At 46.3% G+C, this 12,859-nt stretch overlaps 1 protein-coding gene across 1 annotated transcript; it reads right to left on the bottom strand.

The window, feature by feature from the left end:
• Nucleotides 1–223: 223 nt before the first annotated feature.
• LOC104392342 (D-beta-hydroxybutyrate dehydrogenase, mitochondrial-like) lies at nt 224–12,252 on the bottom strand. Its single transcript, XM_010001736.1, has 5 exons — nt 12,202–12,252; nt 9,539–9,649; nt 5,617–5,758; nt 2,380–2,532; nt 224–705 (listed from the first exon to the last, which is right to left on the bottom strand). Exons 1-5 carry the CDS (start codon nt 12,250–12,252, stop codon nt 224–226), a joined length of 939 nt encoding a protein of 312 aa, XP_010000038.1.
• Between the last annotated feature and the right edge of the window lie 607 nt (nt 12,253–12,859).

Here is a 12,859-nt window from a genome sequence, read left to right as displayed (position 1 = left end):
TTCAACTTCAATCAGGACAGCAGGGAATACAACGAGCAAGAAGTAGGAAAAAGAAACGAAATAGCCATGCTGCTCTCAGCATTCCGTAAGACTGGAAGCCATAACCCAAGCACATGCATCTACAGGGGCAATGCATCAGCAATGGGTACAGACAGCTCTGACTAGAGCAGCTCTAACCTGTGTGCACATAGGAGCACTGGAAGGGTGCTGGAAGGACGACCACTCACAGGCTGGCTCCAGGGATGTAAAGCCAGTCAGCAATGGCAGTGGGCAGGTGGGTCATGACTTGCAGCCTCACCCACCAGTACATCTCCATGGGATTGTAACGGTTGCTCGGACATGGGGAAGTGAGTGCTTCGGTGATGTCATCCAGGACCAGGGACATGTCCTTCAGGCCACTGTTAACAAAATACTTCATCAAGGCCACGTGGTGAGTGAAATATTCCCTCCCATAGTCCTCCTGCACGGTGTGGCTGGCCCCACTCCACAGAGCCTCAGCCTGCTGGTCGACGCCATCTGCTGTCAGGATGCCTGTGGCTGCCACGAAGTTACTGGGCTCAATGAGGATGACTCTGACACCCCAGCGGTACATCTCCTGCCGGAGGCAGTCAGAGAAGGCCGCCACCCCAAACTTGGAAACACAATAGCAGGACCGAGATGGACTCGCCATCCGTCCCAACATACTGGTGATATTCACCACACGGCCTAGAGAGAACAGAGCAGTGAGAGAAGGGCTGCAGAAGCAGCAGCCAGAACATCCCAGTAAAAAGGTGCTTTGTTGGAAAATCTGAATCTTGAAGAGGCATCCAAATGCCCTGTCAAGGAGCCCTTCTCTCCTGCCTCAGGAAAGACTAGCCCTTGCTCTGACCTTCCTCCATGGATGGTATACATACCTGTCTCTGTATTAAAAAGGATTTAAAAGCATACAAGACATTTCCCTCTTTCGTTGTCAAGCAAGAAAGTACCCAGATCTCCTGAGGCTACTAGATGTGTTCCTCTCACATCAGTGAGCCCCACTCCTGTGCCTTGCTAGAGAAGTGCTCAAGCTCCCAGCTAGCATTGTTAGGAGCTGGAAAGCACACCACATAACATGACACCAAACAAGTGTTCTAGTTCTTTCTGTAAGCACAACAGCTCATCTGCAGCCACTCTGCCTAACACAGCTACATGCTTCTAGATGTGAGCTTGATGGCAGAGAACCAGCAGAGACTTCTCTGAACCTGCAGTATGATCAGCACAGCCTGCTCACCCAGCTGTCCAGCCAAGACTGCCTAGAGTGCCACACAGCTGAGACAAACAGAGAGGAGACTCGACCTGCTGCTAAGGGGCAGTGCAGAGTAACTGTCCTAACTCCCACCGGCAGCCCACACCAGGGTGATTGCAGAGCTCTGGCAGCCTGTGTTACACACTGTCTAGAAGCAGTGACAGCAGTGGTGACTCTTCTGTGGATATCTCTGTCCTTCCTCAAGACAAGATGTACGCAATTACGGTTTCAGATGCACTTACAAACAGGCCCTTGAAATCTCACCAGCTATTTTTACAGAGAGGATTTTCGCAGCCATGGAGCATGACACCCTTCTGCAGCCTGAAATTTTAGCTGAGAAACAAGTGGGTGGCTCTTCTCTCTCATTCCAGATCCAAGTGCATCTTGGAAGGACTGTGAGAACTATGTGCTGACCTGATGGGTAAGCTACCTTTTGCACTGAGATTGGGCTTGTTTAGTGGGTAACTTGCTTTCCATTGCTCTGAGCAATCTTATAAAAATAACCTCTTTCTCTCTTCACATAACACACATCTGTGCCAGCATTCTCCCACACATGCTAAATAAAGCTCTTCAGATTCTCTGCATGCATAACTTTTCTTTTTTTTTAATATAAACCAAAGACTTGTTGTCTTGTAATACTGTTGTCTTGTAAGATATCTAAGATGGTTGTTACTGACTGTATTTATTCCACTAGTACCACTCTGCAATAATCTATGAACAAATACCAAGACAGAAGATTCAGTTATCTGAACATAAGCACTTAGTGGACTCTGGAGGCCAGGATTATCTTGTCTGGTCTCCAGTCATTTTTTTCTAAAGGTGGCCTGGTGTCCTGCATCGTATCTTCCAGCACTGCACAAAGGTCTCTGATATCCTGGGATGTTGAAGTTAGTACCTGCTGTGTAGGTGACTGACTGCCCCAAGAGTGGCCTGTACTAACAAGTGCTTAGACAGCATGTTGAAACCAGCTGTCTAGTTTGTCTGCATGACTTGGACATCCTCCCTGGACTGCATAGGCACTCCTCAAAGCACAGCCTGAGTCAAGATTTTAGCTAGATCTCCTTGCTACGCTGCAAAAGTACTCTCTGAATCTTGCTACTCTGCCCAGCACGTACCTTTAGCTCTGCGAATGAGGGGCAGGAAAGCCTTTGTCACCCTCACAGTGCCCCACAGGTTGATCTCTGCCACCTTCTTGTAGTTGTCTAAACTTGCAAATTCCACCTCTCCGAAGGTTGAGACACCAGCATTGTTCACCAGGCCCCACAGACCTGCCAATAAACACATAATGAGTGGAACAAGGAGGAGTGTTGCAGAGAAAAAGCCTTTCTTATCATTCAGAGTATCCCAATCCCTTGACAAAGAGCTGAGCACTTTTGGAAAAAGAATGCAGAGAAAAATCCAGCAAGGAAATGAAATACACTCTTGGTACACCAGAAGTTAAGCCAGGGGGGCTTGTTTGCAACAACATCAAGGAGAGTGATGGGGTCACACAAACACTGGCTCTTTGAATGTCTCCTCTAAGGTCAAAGGCTGACCTGGGGCTTTGTATGCCTGGATCTGGCGGACCCTCTTCTATGCCTCCTGTCAGTCCCAAGTTTGTCTTCACTTACTGATTTTATCATGGCTTTTGCAGTTCAGGGGGGCTGGACTGGACTTTCCTTCAATTTAGAAAAAAAATTAAAATGTGGAGGGGGAAGAAAGCAAATATATTTGCTTTCTAAATCCCCTTCACAAATCACTGTTTTGGAAATTGTATAGTATTGATCTGCAAGTTCAAGGCCCAGTTAACAGCTGCTGTACTTGGCTAGGTATTTGTACAGGTATTTGGCTTCTCAACCCCAACTACAGCAGAAAATGGCAAACTTAAAACTAACCCTTTAAACTACTAGAATTTAAAAAATAACATACTTTGTGCATGAAGCCCTGTCAAAATTAAATTGACTGCGCTTACTAAGAGCTTCTGCACCGAGCCCTTTACATGTTCAATACTTAACAGTACTTGACTCTTCAAAGTGACTACTGCAGGAGTCCCAGAGGCAAACACGTGTAGGACTGGATTCATACTTTATGAATCTGCAAGGACTATGCAGCCATAAACTGCAGAAGGAACAAACAGAAGACCTGGAACAAGATAATATAGTTGCTCCTCCTTAGATGTCCTGCCACACACCATGGTTATTATTTTCACTGTGTAAGTACTCAGTTGGGAGTCAGGGCCCCTTTCCACTCCCTGACCTTCCTCTTACCGCCAAGAACAAACACAGGGCTAAGAGCGAGTCTTCAGGTCCAGGGAGCTCTGACACTGCTATCAAAAGCACCCACGTCATGCCACCCTGTTGATAAAACTTATCAAGCTCTCTCTCAGTTATTTTGGGCTGTTTACCCTGCTTCTGCTCCATAGCTTCCTTGTCCCAATGTATGAAAGTCCTTTAATAACTTTCAACCTACATTTATTCATGGTCAGATAGTAACCACATATTGTAAGAAATACAGCCCTCTAAGCAAACTGCAATATTCTACTATTGCCCAATAAATACCAATGGAATTTCTCCTCCTGGTTCATGTTAAGACACCAGCATGTCCTTGCTAGATTGGCCCTCTACTCTCTTATCAGGCCTTGGAAACACCACCCTGTGCCCAGCTAGGTTCATTTTCGCTGAAGGCTGTTGACTAACTGTGTATAGGGGAACAGAAGTCAAACCCTGCCCAATGATAACAATGTGTTAGCCAGTCCCTCACAGTCTGTTCCACAATGGATTTCCCTATTTGCTTCTCACAGCTGCCACCATTCCTGCATCTCCCAGCTCTCACCTGGTGATCCCAGTACCCCCTTTTGCCCTGCATTCCTGTTTCTGACAGAGTGGTGAATATTGCTCCAGTTGACTGGCTTGCAACTCTACCCTCCTTCTAGAAAAACTCTTTTCCAATACCTACCAGGCAACAACAGCCCCAGGGACTGTTTGGGGTAATAGCCAAATTGTGGCCTGCAGCAGAAGGCAAGAAAACATTTTGTGCACCTATCCTTACTTCCATTCTCATTAATTCAAGATTCTAAATGCTGCAGTCAGGTAGCTCTGCTTCTGCTCTGCCCAAGATCCTGTTGCTGCTGCACTTACTGAAGCTGCCAGCTTTAATGGGTCAAGATAACTCTGAAGTTCACACTCACCTGGCAGCTAGCACAGAATCTCAGCCTGAACCAGATCTCCTGTGCTGTTGCAAAGCAGCTCTAACCACTAGCAGAGGGCCATGGAAATAGGGTACCTGATGGATTAATTTGACTAGTAAAAAGAAGCTATGCAGAGCAAATTTGGCAGGAATTTACCAAACACCACAAAAGACTTAAGCTGTCAGTCCCCTCTGCAGAGTATTCTTGATTCAAAATTTCTCTATAACTATTTCCCATTTCTTGGGAAGACTAGATTCAGGGATGTTCATGAAAACATTATTTACAATAGCTCATTCGTGGAATTTCATTGCTCCCCAGTCAGGTCATGTTACAATGGAACAAAGCACTGATAGGTACCTGGTGGCAGGGCTGTTTGCTGGACAGCAATGTGTTTATTGAGCAGAGCCTTATCACTATTATTTCTTTACTGTCAACAGTACAGTGGGAGCTGCATAAGCCTGAAAGCAAACAGGAGCATTCCTGTTTAAATGCCTTTAGCCTTATGTACACAGCACAGTGAGAAGAGCTATAAAAGTACAGCACAAGAACTGTTCTGCCCTGGTTCCTCTGGGGCCACACTCACTGTGCAACAAGCACCTCTGTGCAAAGCACCTCAGTCTCAATAGTCTCTATGTTCCAGCACTTATTTATTGAGCACTATTTACTGGCAAGCCCCAAATCTCAGTCACTCTGATGTGCCTGAAAAGAAGCCTTTGCTGCTTTGCACACTGCTGGAACAAGCAACTACAGGATAAGGCTCTCAAGAGCAGGAGGAACCAGTCCAACTTGCTGATCAAGGATGCAATATTTCTCTGTCCCTTCTACACACATGGTTTTGCAAATACTGCTGCATTTATAGAAGCAATAGAGCTATTCCCTTACAAGCTTTAACTAGGTGGGACATGGCTCTGTGCCACCACTGCTGTTTCTGGGCTCTTCAAGGAAAGCTTGAGAAACTGAAATGTGTGATGAGGGCTGGGTGACTGTGTAGGAAGAAAAATCACGCAGAGGGAACATGTGTAGGATCAGAGCCTGTATGTAACTCAGTTACATTTCATGCTTGTTTTAGGAGGAAGGGTGTGCTCATGTAATTTGCATTAATATTAGAGCTACTGTTATTTAGTAGCTTTATACTTGCTGTGAACAAAGAGCGAGCTGTACTGGAAATAGAAAGACACACACACACCTTCCTCTGGCTCCTTTAGTGTCCTCTTCACAAAATCCACAGCCTGAGCTACCTCCTGGTCACTGCACACATCCATCTGTAGCACTTTCATGCGATCTGACTTCATGTTCTTCAGCTCCCTGGCTCCGTCTCCATTCTCATCCTATTCAGCAGAAAGGAAAGATGTCCCACTAAGACAGACAAGGAACAGTAATGCAGCTTGGGGACAGGCATGTTCACATGGACAGGAAACTGAAGCCACAGAAATAGCACCCGGAAGTGTAAACCTGGTGCACAAAGAGGCACACAACCTACACAAACCAATGTGCAACCCATGGCCATCTTCCTATTCTCTCCAGCACAGCCCCATATCTGGATCAGCGACCCACTGTTCTGAAGGGTGACAAGGTCCCTGCTATTAGCTCCTCACATGAAGGGTTTCACATCTGTAACACTGTCAAACACTGCACCAGCCTGGCATAACTGTGGGAGACTCCCCACTGCCTCAGTCTCCATGCTCTGCAGGTAGCATAACAAACATTTGTACATAAATCAGAGTGAGATTTTCTAGGCTTAAAAGAAAAAGGCTAATTGGGCACTGTACTCATGTCATCCCAGAACACTGCATGGCTTCTAACAAAACAGGATTGTCAGAGCACTTTGGAAACAAGACAGCAGGGACGCCTTTGGCACAACAGGGTGCACAGGAATACACACACAGCAGAGACCTGCCACACAACAATATCACAGACATGAGGCAAATTTTCCCCGGTCACTTCCAGACAGGATTGCTGCCTGAACTGTGCAGCCTTGCTCAAGAGGTATACAACAAATAAAAGTGAAAAGAGCTCAGATTAGCCATGTAGTTCAACAGAAGGCTCAAGATTTAATTCACCAAACTGCTCCCTGAATCACAGGCTCTGCCTCGTTAGGGAGGAAGAAGTTATGAATTGGTGAGTCACTATGCCTGGCTGCCACTCTTCCTTTAGCACTTGATACCAACTCCCACAGTACAAGGGCAAACAAGGTGAGCAACCCTCCCACAGTCACCTGCTCAGCTGCCTCTGCAGCCAGGCTGATGGTAAAAACATGTAACTGTTTAATTTTTCTATACATAACTCAGGCTATTTAATAAATATATTATACAACATCTCAATTCCACCTTCAGTCCAGTGAACTGCAACACATAATGAAGGAAAAGAGCTGAAATGTTCATCACAGGCTTGAACAAAACAGAGTAACTCTAAAAATCAATATATAGTTACACCAGTTATCACAGTAACAGGAATGAGTTGCTGGCCCCATAGTTGTGTATCATGTCACAGCTGACTTATTTCCAGGTAAGAAAAAAAGCCAGTAAATAAAGACTCGAAGCTTTTCTGATTCACACAGAATACAGTGACATGTTGTGTCCAACACTCTTATAAAGCCACAAGAAGTAGCATCAGAAGTAGTCCCCCAATACCAGCCTGCAACACCTTATTAACGCCTACAAGTATCAAAAGTGTGGGTGCATGGAGGATGGAGCCAGACTGTTTTCAGTAGTTCCCACTGGCAGGATGAGGCAGCACCACCCAACTGCTCCTGCAAAACCTCCCTCTCTCTGCTGCAACTCTTTTGGGTAAGATTTTTGTCCTTTCAGAGTATCTCCCGTCTTCCATGTCTCGGCATCATCAGAACTGAACCTGCCCTGCTCCAGCCCAACCTGCTGCCCTAGTACTCTCCCGAGAGGCCTTCAGTGGGACTTCACATTTCCTCCCAGCTCTTGCACTTCCCCCAGTTATCCTGCCCTTGCAGCCCTGGCAGTTCTGGCTACCCACCCCACCCTCGCATGGCAGCGGCTGCTCCTGGCAGCGAGCCTGACAACCACACAAGCCCTCTCCACCCAGCAGAGGAGCCTTGCTCCAGCTTTCAGCTGTCTCCCTCTCCCCTTGCTCCAGCTTCTGGCTTTTCCCCTTCCCCTTGCTTGCTCCTCTTCCCTGCTGTGGTTTGGAGGATCCCAATGCAGCTGGTGGTGAGAGACAGGCAGATGACACAGGGGCTTGTTAGCAGAAAGTCCTCCTGTGATGGACAGAGCCGTGGCTTTTTCCTAAGGAAGTTCATGAGATTCAGGATTAGGTCCTGGCAAGTACTTGGGCAGCCAACGGGACACATCAGCGGGAACCAGGAAGCCACAAACACAATGCTGAAGACCCGTGGATCCGGCCAGCTCACTCCATCTACGCCAGTTCCCCCCCCACCCCACTGCTGCTGGTCCACCCGCTCCTTTCCTGCCTTTCCTGGGCAGAACACCTCGTGTTTGTAATTACTGGATTCCACCTAATTGGTTTCAGGCTCCATCCAATCTATCAGGATAATTTTGAACTCTATTCCCCAAGGAGCCTGCAATCCTCCCTGTTTGGCACCACACACATCACTCTCAAAGTGAACACTCTATTCCAGGAGGCACTTCCAAGAAAATTTCCTGAGACTGAGCTGCAGTCACAGACTCTGCTCATGAGACTATCATGAGGGACTGTGTCAAAATCAGGATACATTCAGGATACATTTATTCCTTCCCCTTTAACCACTCTGCTGCTTAGCCAGAATGAGATTAAACTGACAGAGCACAGTCTGTTCCCAGTAATTTAAAAGGCCAGTGTGCATCACACTGTGATCTACACATTCGTAAAATTGATGGTTCAGTGTGTTGTATCTTCACCTAATGCACCAAAGGAAGGCTGCGTGCTTGGCAGTTCCAGAGATGTGTCTCCTTTGGGACAGGAAGTGCAGAGGGCTAACTTCAGGAGCATTTATTTTATGTGATTTCAAATGGAGCCTGGCCTGCTCTGCCCTAGCGTGCTGCCTTCTGAACAGCCCTCTCAGACCACCCTATCTCCCCTCTCCTTTCTCTTCCCTGGTGATTGCCTGACTTGCTATCACCAGAGAAAGGCATCCCAAAGCAGCATATGACATGATTATTGGAGGATTTACAGACCCTCCACGTGGAAATTTCCAAATAGTGGCAGTTTTCCAACAGGACTCTCTTACTCTCAAATTACACAATAAGTCAGCTGATAATAACTTTCCCTTCTGGTGTGGTGGAAGAACGTAACCTCCTCTGAAATCACACAGGCAATAAGGGCCACCTTTTTGTGTTTGTTCTCACCCTCTACACTACTCAGGAATCTGTGGTCATTGCCACCTGAATGCCTGGGCTGAAACAGCCATCTTCACATGGAGAAACAAGTGGGCATGAACCAATTTTGAGCAACTCAAATTAGAAATTACTTGAGTTTTGACTATCAAAACAGCAAAAAAGCATAGTAAGGGTAAAACCCTAGTTGGAGATGGAAGTAGAAGTGGCCCAGTTTATAAAGAGGATTACACAACCTGCAAGAGCAGAAACCAGGACAATGGATCTGCAGCCCCTTCTGATTCAGTGTGCCTAAACTCATCTTTTACAGCAAGGGATGCTCTCTGCCAAACACAGGTGACAGAGGGTGAGGCCTATAAATACCAGAAAGGTACAGTAAAACAGAACCTGAACAAGGCAGGAGAAGCAGCTTGGAGATGAGTTTGAGGAGAGTGTCTCCAAAGGAAAGTGACAGAATGAAAGACAGCAACTTTGATGCCATAGTGCCATAGCAATCTTGGACTATTAGATTTATTGAGTGTATTGTGGTATTGCCAAGAGGCTTTCAGCAGAAAACAGGGCCCTGCTGTGCAAGCTACTGTACACACAAGCAACTGACAGACAGTTTCTGCCCTGGACAGCTCAGAATTACAGGAACTACAAGATGCAACAGGGCAGATGAAGCAATGGAAGATGTAATGATCCCTGCCAACTACACTTCCCCCAGGTCTTGGACTAGGGTAAATGGAAGCTGCAGATGAAGATGCTGTCACTTGAGAAGTGTTTTTCTCCAATCAGAGAAGCATTTTGATCAGTATTACTACTCACCATGAGCAAGCACCCAGCAAAAACAGTAAATCCCTTTGCATGAAGCTGTTTTGCCAAGGCATGTCCAAAACCTTTGTCACAGCCTGTTATTAGCACCGCCTTCCCTTTAGCCTGTGTGGAGAAAACACAATACAATGCCATCAGATACTGCCATGATGCAGGCACCACCAGTGCTGAGTGACACAACACAGGAGCAGCTTGCAGCCCTGCAACCAGGGCCAGTCAGTGTCTAGGAGGTACAATTCCAGCCGTAAGCCACAGCGGGCATATGCCTGTCTGCACACTAACCTGACTGCAATCTAAACCAAATGGTTTCAGCAGAGATTCTGCTGGGTCAACCAGCTCAAACAAGATGACAACATTTCTGTGTAAAAACACAACCAGCTCCAAATCAATGTGAAATCCAAAATTTATTCAACTGCCAGTCTGTAACATTTGTGTTGCCTCAATACCTGAGCTAGAACAGTGTTTTCTTTCAAGTATCAGTGGCCAAACAGAAAAGAAACATTTCAAAAGAACTTAGTGATCTACCAGCTCACGGGCTTTGTAAGAAAGAACAGCATAGAAAACATCCAAGTGATAGCATCATCTGCTTGAACTGTACAGCAGCTCCTTACAGAATGACTCTCTATTTTCTGTTTTCTACCTACTCCTTCTCTATACAGTACTTCCCATGCTGTATTTTAGTATGCAGCAATGTGACTGCAGGTGAGGGTTTCCTTCTGGAACACCAGTCTTAACAGGAAAAACTTATCAAATCCCACATAATTATTATCTTTTGACTGATGGATAAATTGAGAGAGAAAATCTGATACTCCACCTGGTGTGACACAACAGGCTTGTGAGAGACCTGAAAACAGAATCCCAAATCCTGAAGAGAAGCATATACCAAACCACTGCCCATTCATCCTATTTCTTTGCTAGAAATTAATCTCTCACCTAACTTTCTCACCACAGCCATGAAACAATCATCTCCTAATGCTTAGTTCAGCTTGCAGATACCCAACGGCAGTGCTGCACACAACTTCAAACTGAAACCGTATCTGTGAGGCAATAACATAATAGCAATAAAGAGCTAAAGAATACAATAAGGAAGTGAGGTCACTTCCAACTAAGTGGAGATATCAGCAACTCATATTCCCTGGTACTGTTATTAGCCACAGCTGGAATATAAACTTCTCCATGCTTGGTAGCGAAGTCGCAATAAGGAGTAATTGCAGGGTGGTAGCAATCAGAGCATTACTGCACAAACTCAGGATGTGCAGAAAGCAATAAACAAATGCGCTACACCCTGTCTTGCCCTGTATGTCCTATTGAAGCTATCATCATCAAAGGGGAGTAACGATTTGATGTTGAAAGAAGAACTGATCAAAAGTCTGTCCTGCATTTAGCACAAACACCCACATTAACACCAATTTCTATGCTCAGGCAAAAGCACCCAGCTACAGGCTAGCTCTGCTAAACCTCTGAAGGTAACAACAGCTAAAGGACATACAATGAGAATTAAATATACTGTGCTCAGTCTTAATCTAATTTACAGTGACACAACTCCAAGAGATAAGGATCAAGTACAAACCAGATCACAGAATTTGCCAAGGTTACCTCCCACTTAAATTCAGCAACCTAGCCCTAGAAGAGAAAAGCATTAGACTTTTTTTTCCCTGCCTCACCTCCTTAGACTTTGCCTCTGAATCCTGAGGAGGCTTCTGAAAAGGGCAGCAACCAAGCAGAAGACAGAGAGTTATAATCACTTCCAGAGCCCAGGACAGGCAAATAAACAAGATACCCAGTCCTCAGCCATTATTAACTTCCTCATCAGCAGGTCTAATGAGGACAGAGCTCAGCTGCAGGAAATGGAAGCAAATGGCTGGGATGTGTTTCTGTGTGCATCTAGTTTTAACTCTCAGCAGCTGGTTTGCTTTCTAGGGTAAAAAAAAACAAAACAACACACCAAACTACACAGAAAGGAGGTTTAAAAATCCTTTCCACTGTCTATAATGGTGAGAAAACTGAGGAACAACTTAAGAGTACAAAAAGGCTCCTGTGATTATTTGTTAATTATTTTTATTACACTAATTGCTGGTAATAAGACATGTGGCTACAGCAGCATGGTTCATAACAGCCTGAGGCCCCAGCAGTACTAATGAGCATGCACAGAAAACCCAAGGGATATAAGAGATCTCACATCTGTAGCTGCCCCTGTCTTTGTGCTGTGCCTGACAGACAGAGATCTCCAAAGATGAGAGGCGAGAGCAACACCATTCCCAGCCAAAAAGCTATGCCAAAAAGGTCCAAACACAGAAAAGCTCAATTATCCTTATATTTTGAAAGTCCCAAGATAAGCCTAATGAGCCTCATTCTGAGTTTGATAAAGTCAGTCTGCAGCTCACAGCTTGACACAGTGCTGGGGCAGGCAGGGAAGCTGTCACCTCTCTAGCAGTGACATTAACCGGCACTTTGAGACAATTCAGGTGCCTCACTCACCAGCAAACACACAGTCCTCTCAGGAAATACTGCACAGGAGATGTGCTCATGTAGCAGAGATGCCAGGGCACCTGAGACCTATTGAGAACACAGGGTGACTTCTTGGAGGTGCTGTGCTGGCATTCAGGCCGGGCTCTACTGCCCGTATCCCCGCTGGGTGACCCGCAGCACTGACATACACCTGCCACACAGTTCAAGCACCAGGCAGCCTGGTTTTGACCTGGCGCCATCTCAGGTGCACTCACCTCACTACCTTTTCCTATTGGATCACTTTATTCAATAGCAGGATATTTTACTCATGCCAGTGACCTATCAGAATTATTCACATTTATTGCAAAAGAGGCTAGTCAAGAGAAGCTACTTTTTCAGCCTCAGACTCTCGGGACAACATGGGAACCCATCGTGCTTGCCTGTACTTTATCTTCTACTGTGTCACTTGTTTTCTGGATCCTGTTCCATTTTATGCCCTGCCTTGACCATCTGCTTGTTATCAGATTAATGTGAAGATGAGAGCAAGCACACAGCAGGCTCTGCTTGCTCCCATTTATGAGTCAGGAAGTTGAGGTTTGCAATCCCAGGCAAAGGAACCGAAAACATTCACTAAAGGGAAGGTATTTTCCCGGGTGGGATAGGGATGGGGAAGGTGAGTGCAGCAGAGCAGCTGGAGCCAAGCGGGAGGCTGCAGAAAGGCCAAAGCTGTTATCTGGCCATTTCAGCAGGGCAGGACTGAGCCGGAGGCCCTGGAAGAAGCCCCCGCGGGCCCGGCCGGCTGCCCCAGGCTCAGCACAGCTCGGCGCTTCACCTGCCCGGGCAGTGCGTGCTCAGCCCCCCGAGCCC

The sequence above is a fragment of the Chaetura pelagica genome, unplaced genomic scaffold, assembly GCF_000747805.2.
Source record: "Chaetura pelagica isolate M959 unplaced genomic scaffold, ChaPel_1.0 scaffold807, whole genome shotgun sequence".
Lineage (NCBI taxonomy): Eukaryota > Metazoa > Chordata > Aves > Apodiformes > Apodidae > Chaetura > Chaetura pelagica.
The sequence above is the reverse complement of the archived record's forward strand: the minus strand, read 5'-3'. Positions and strand labels throughout refer to the sequence as shown.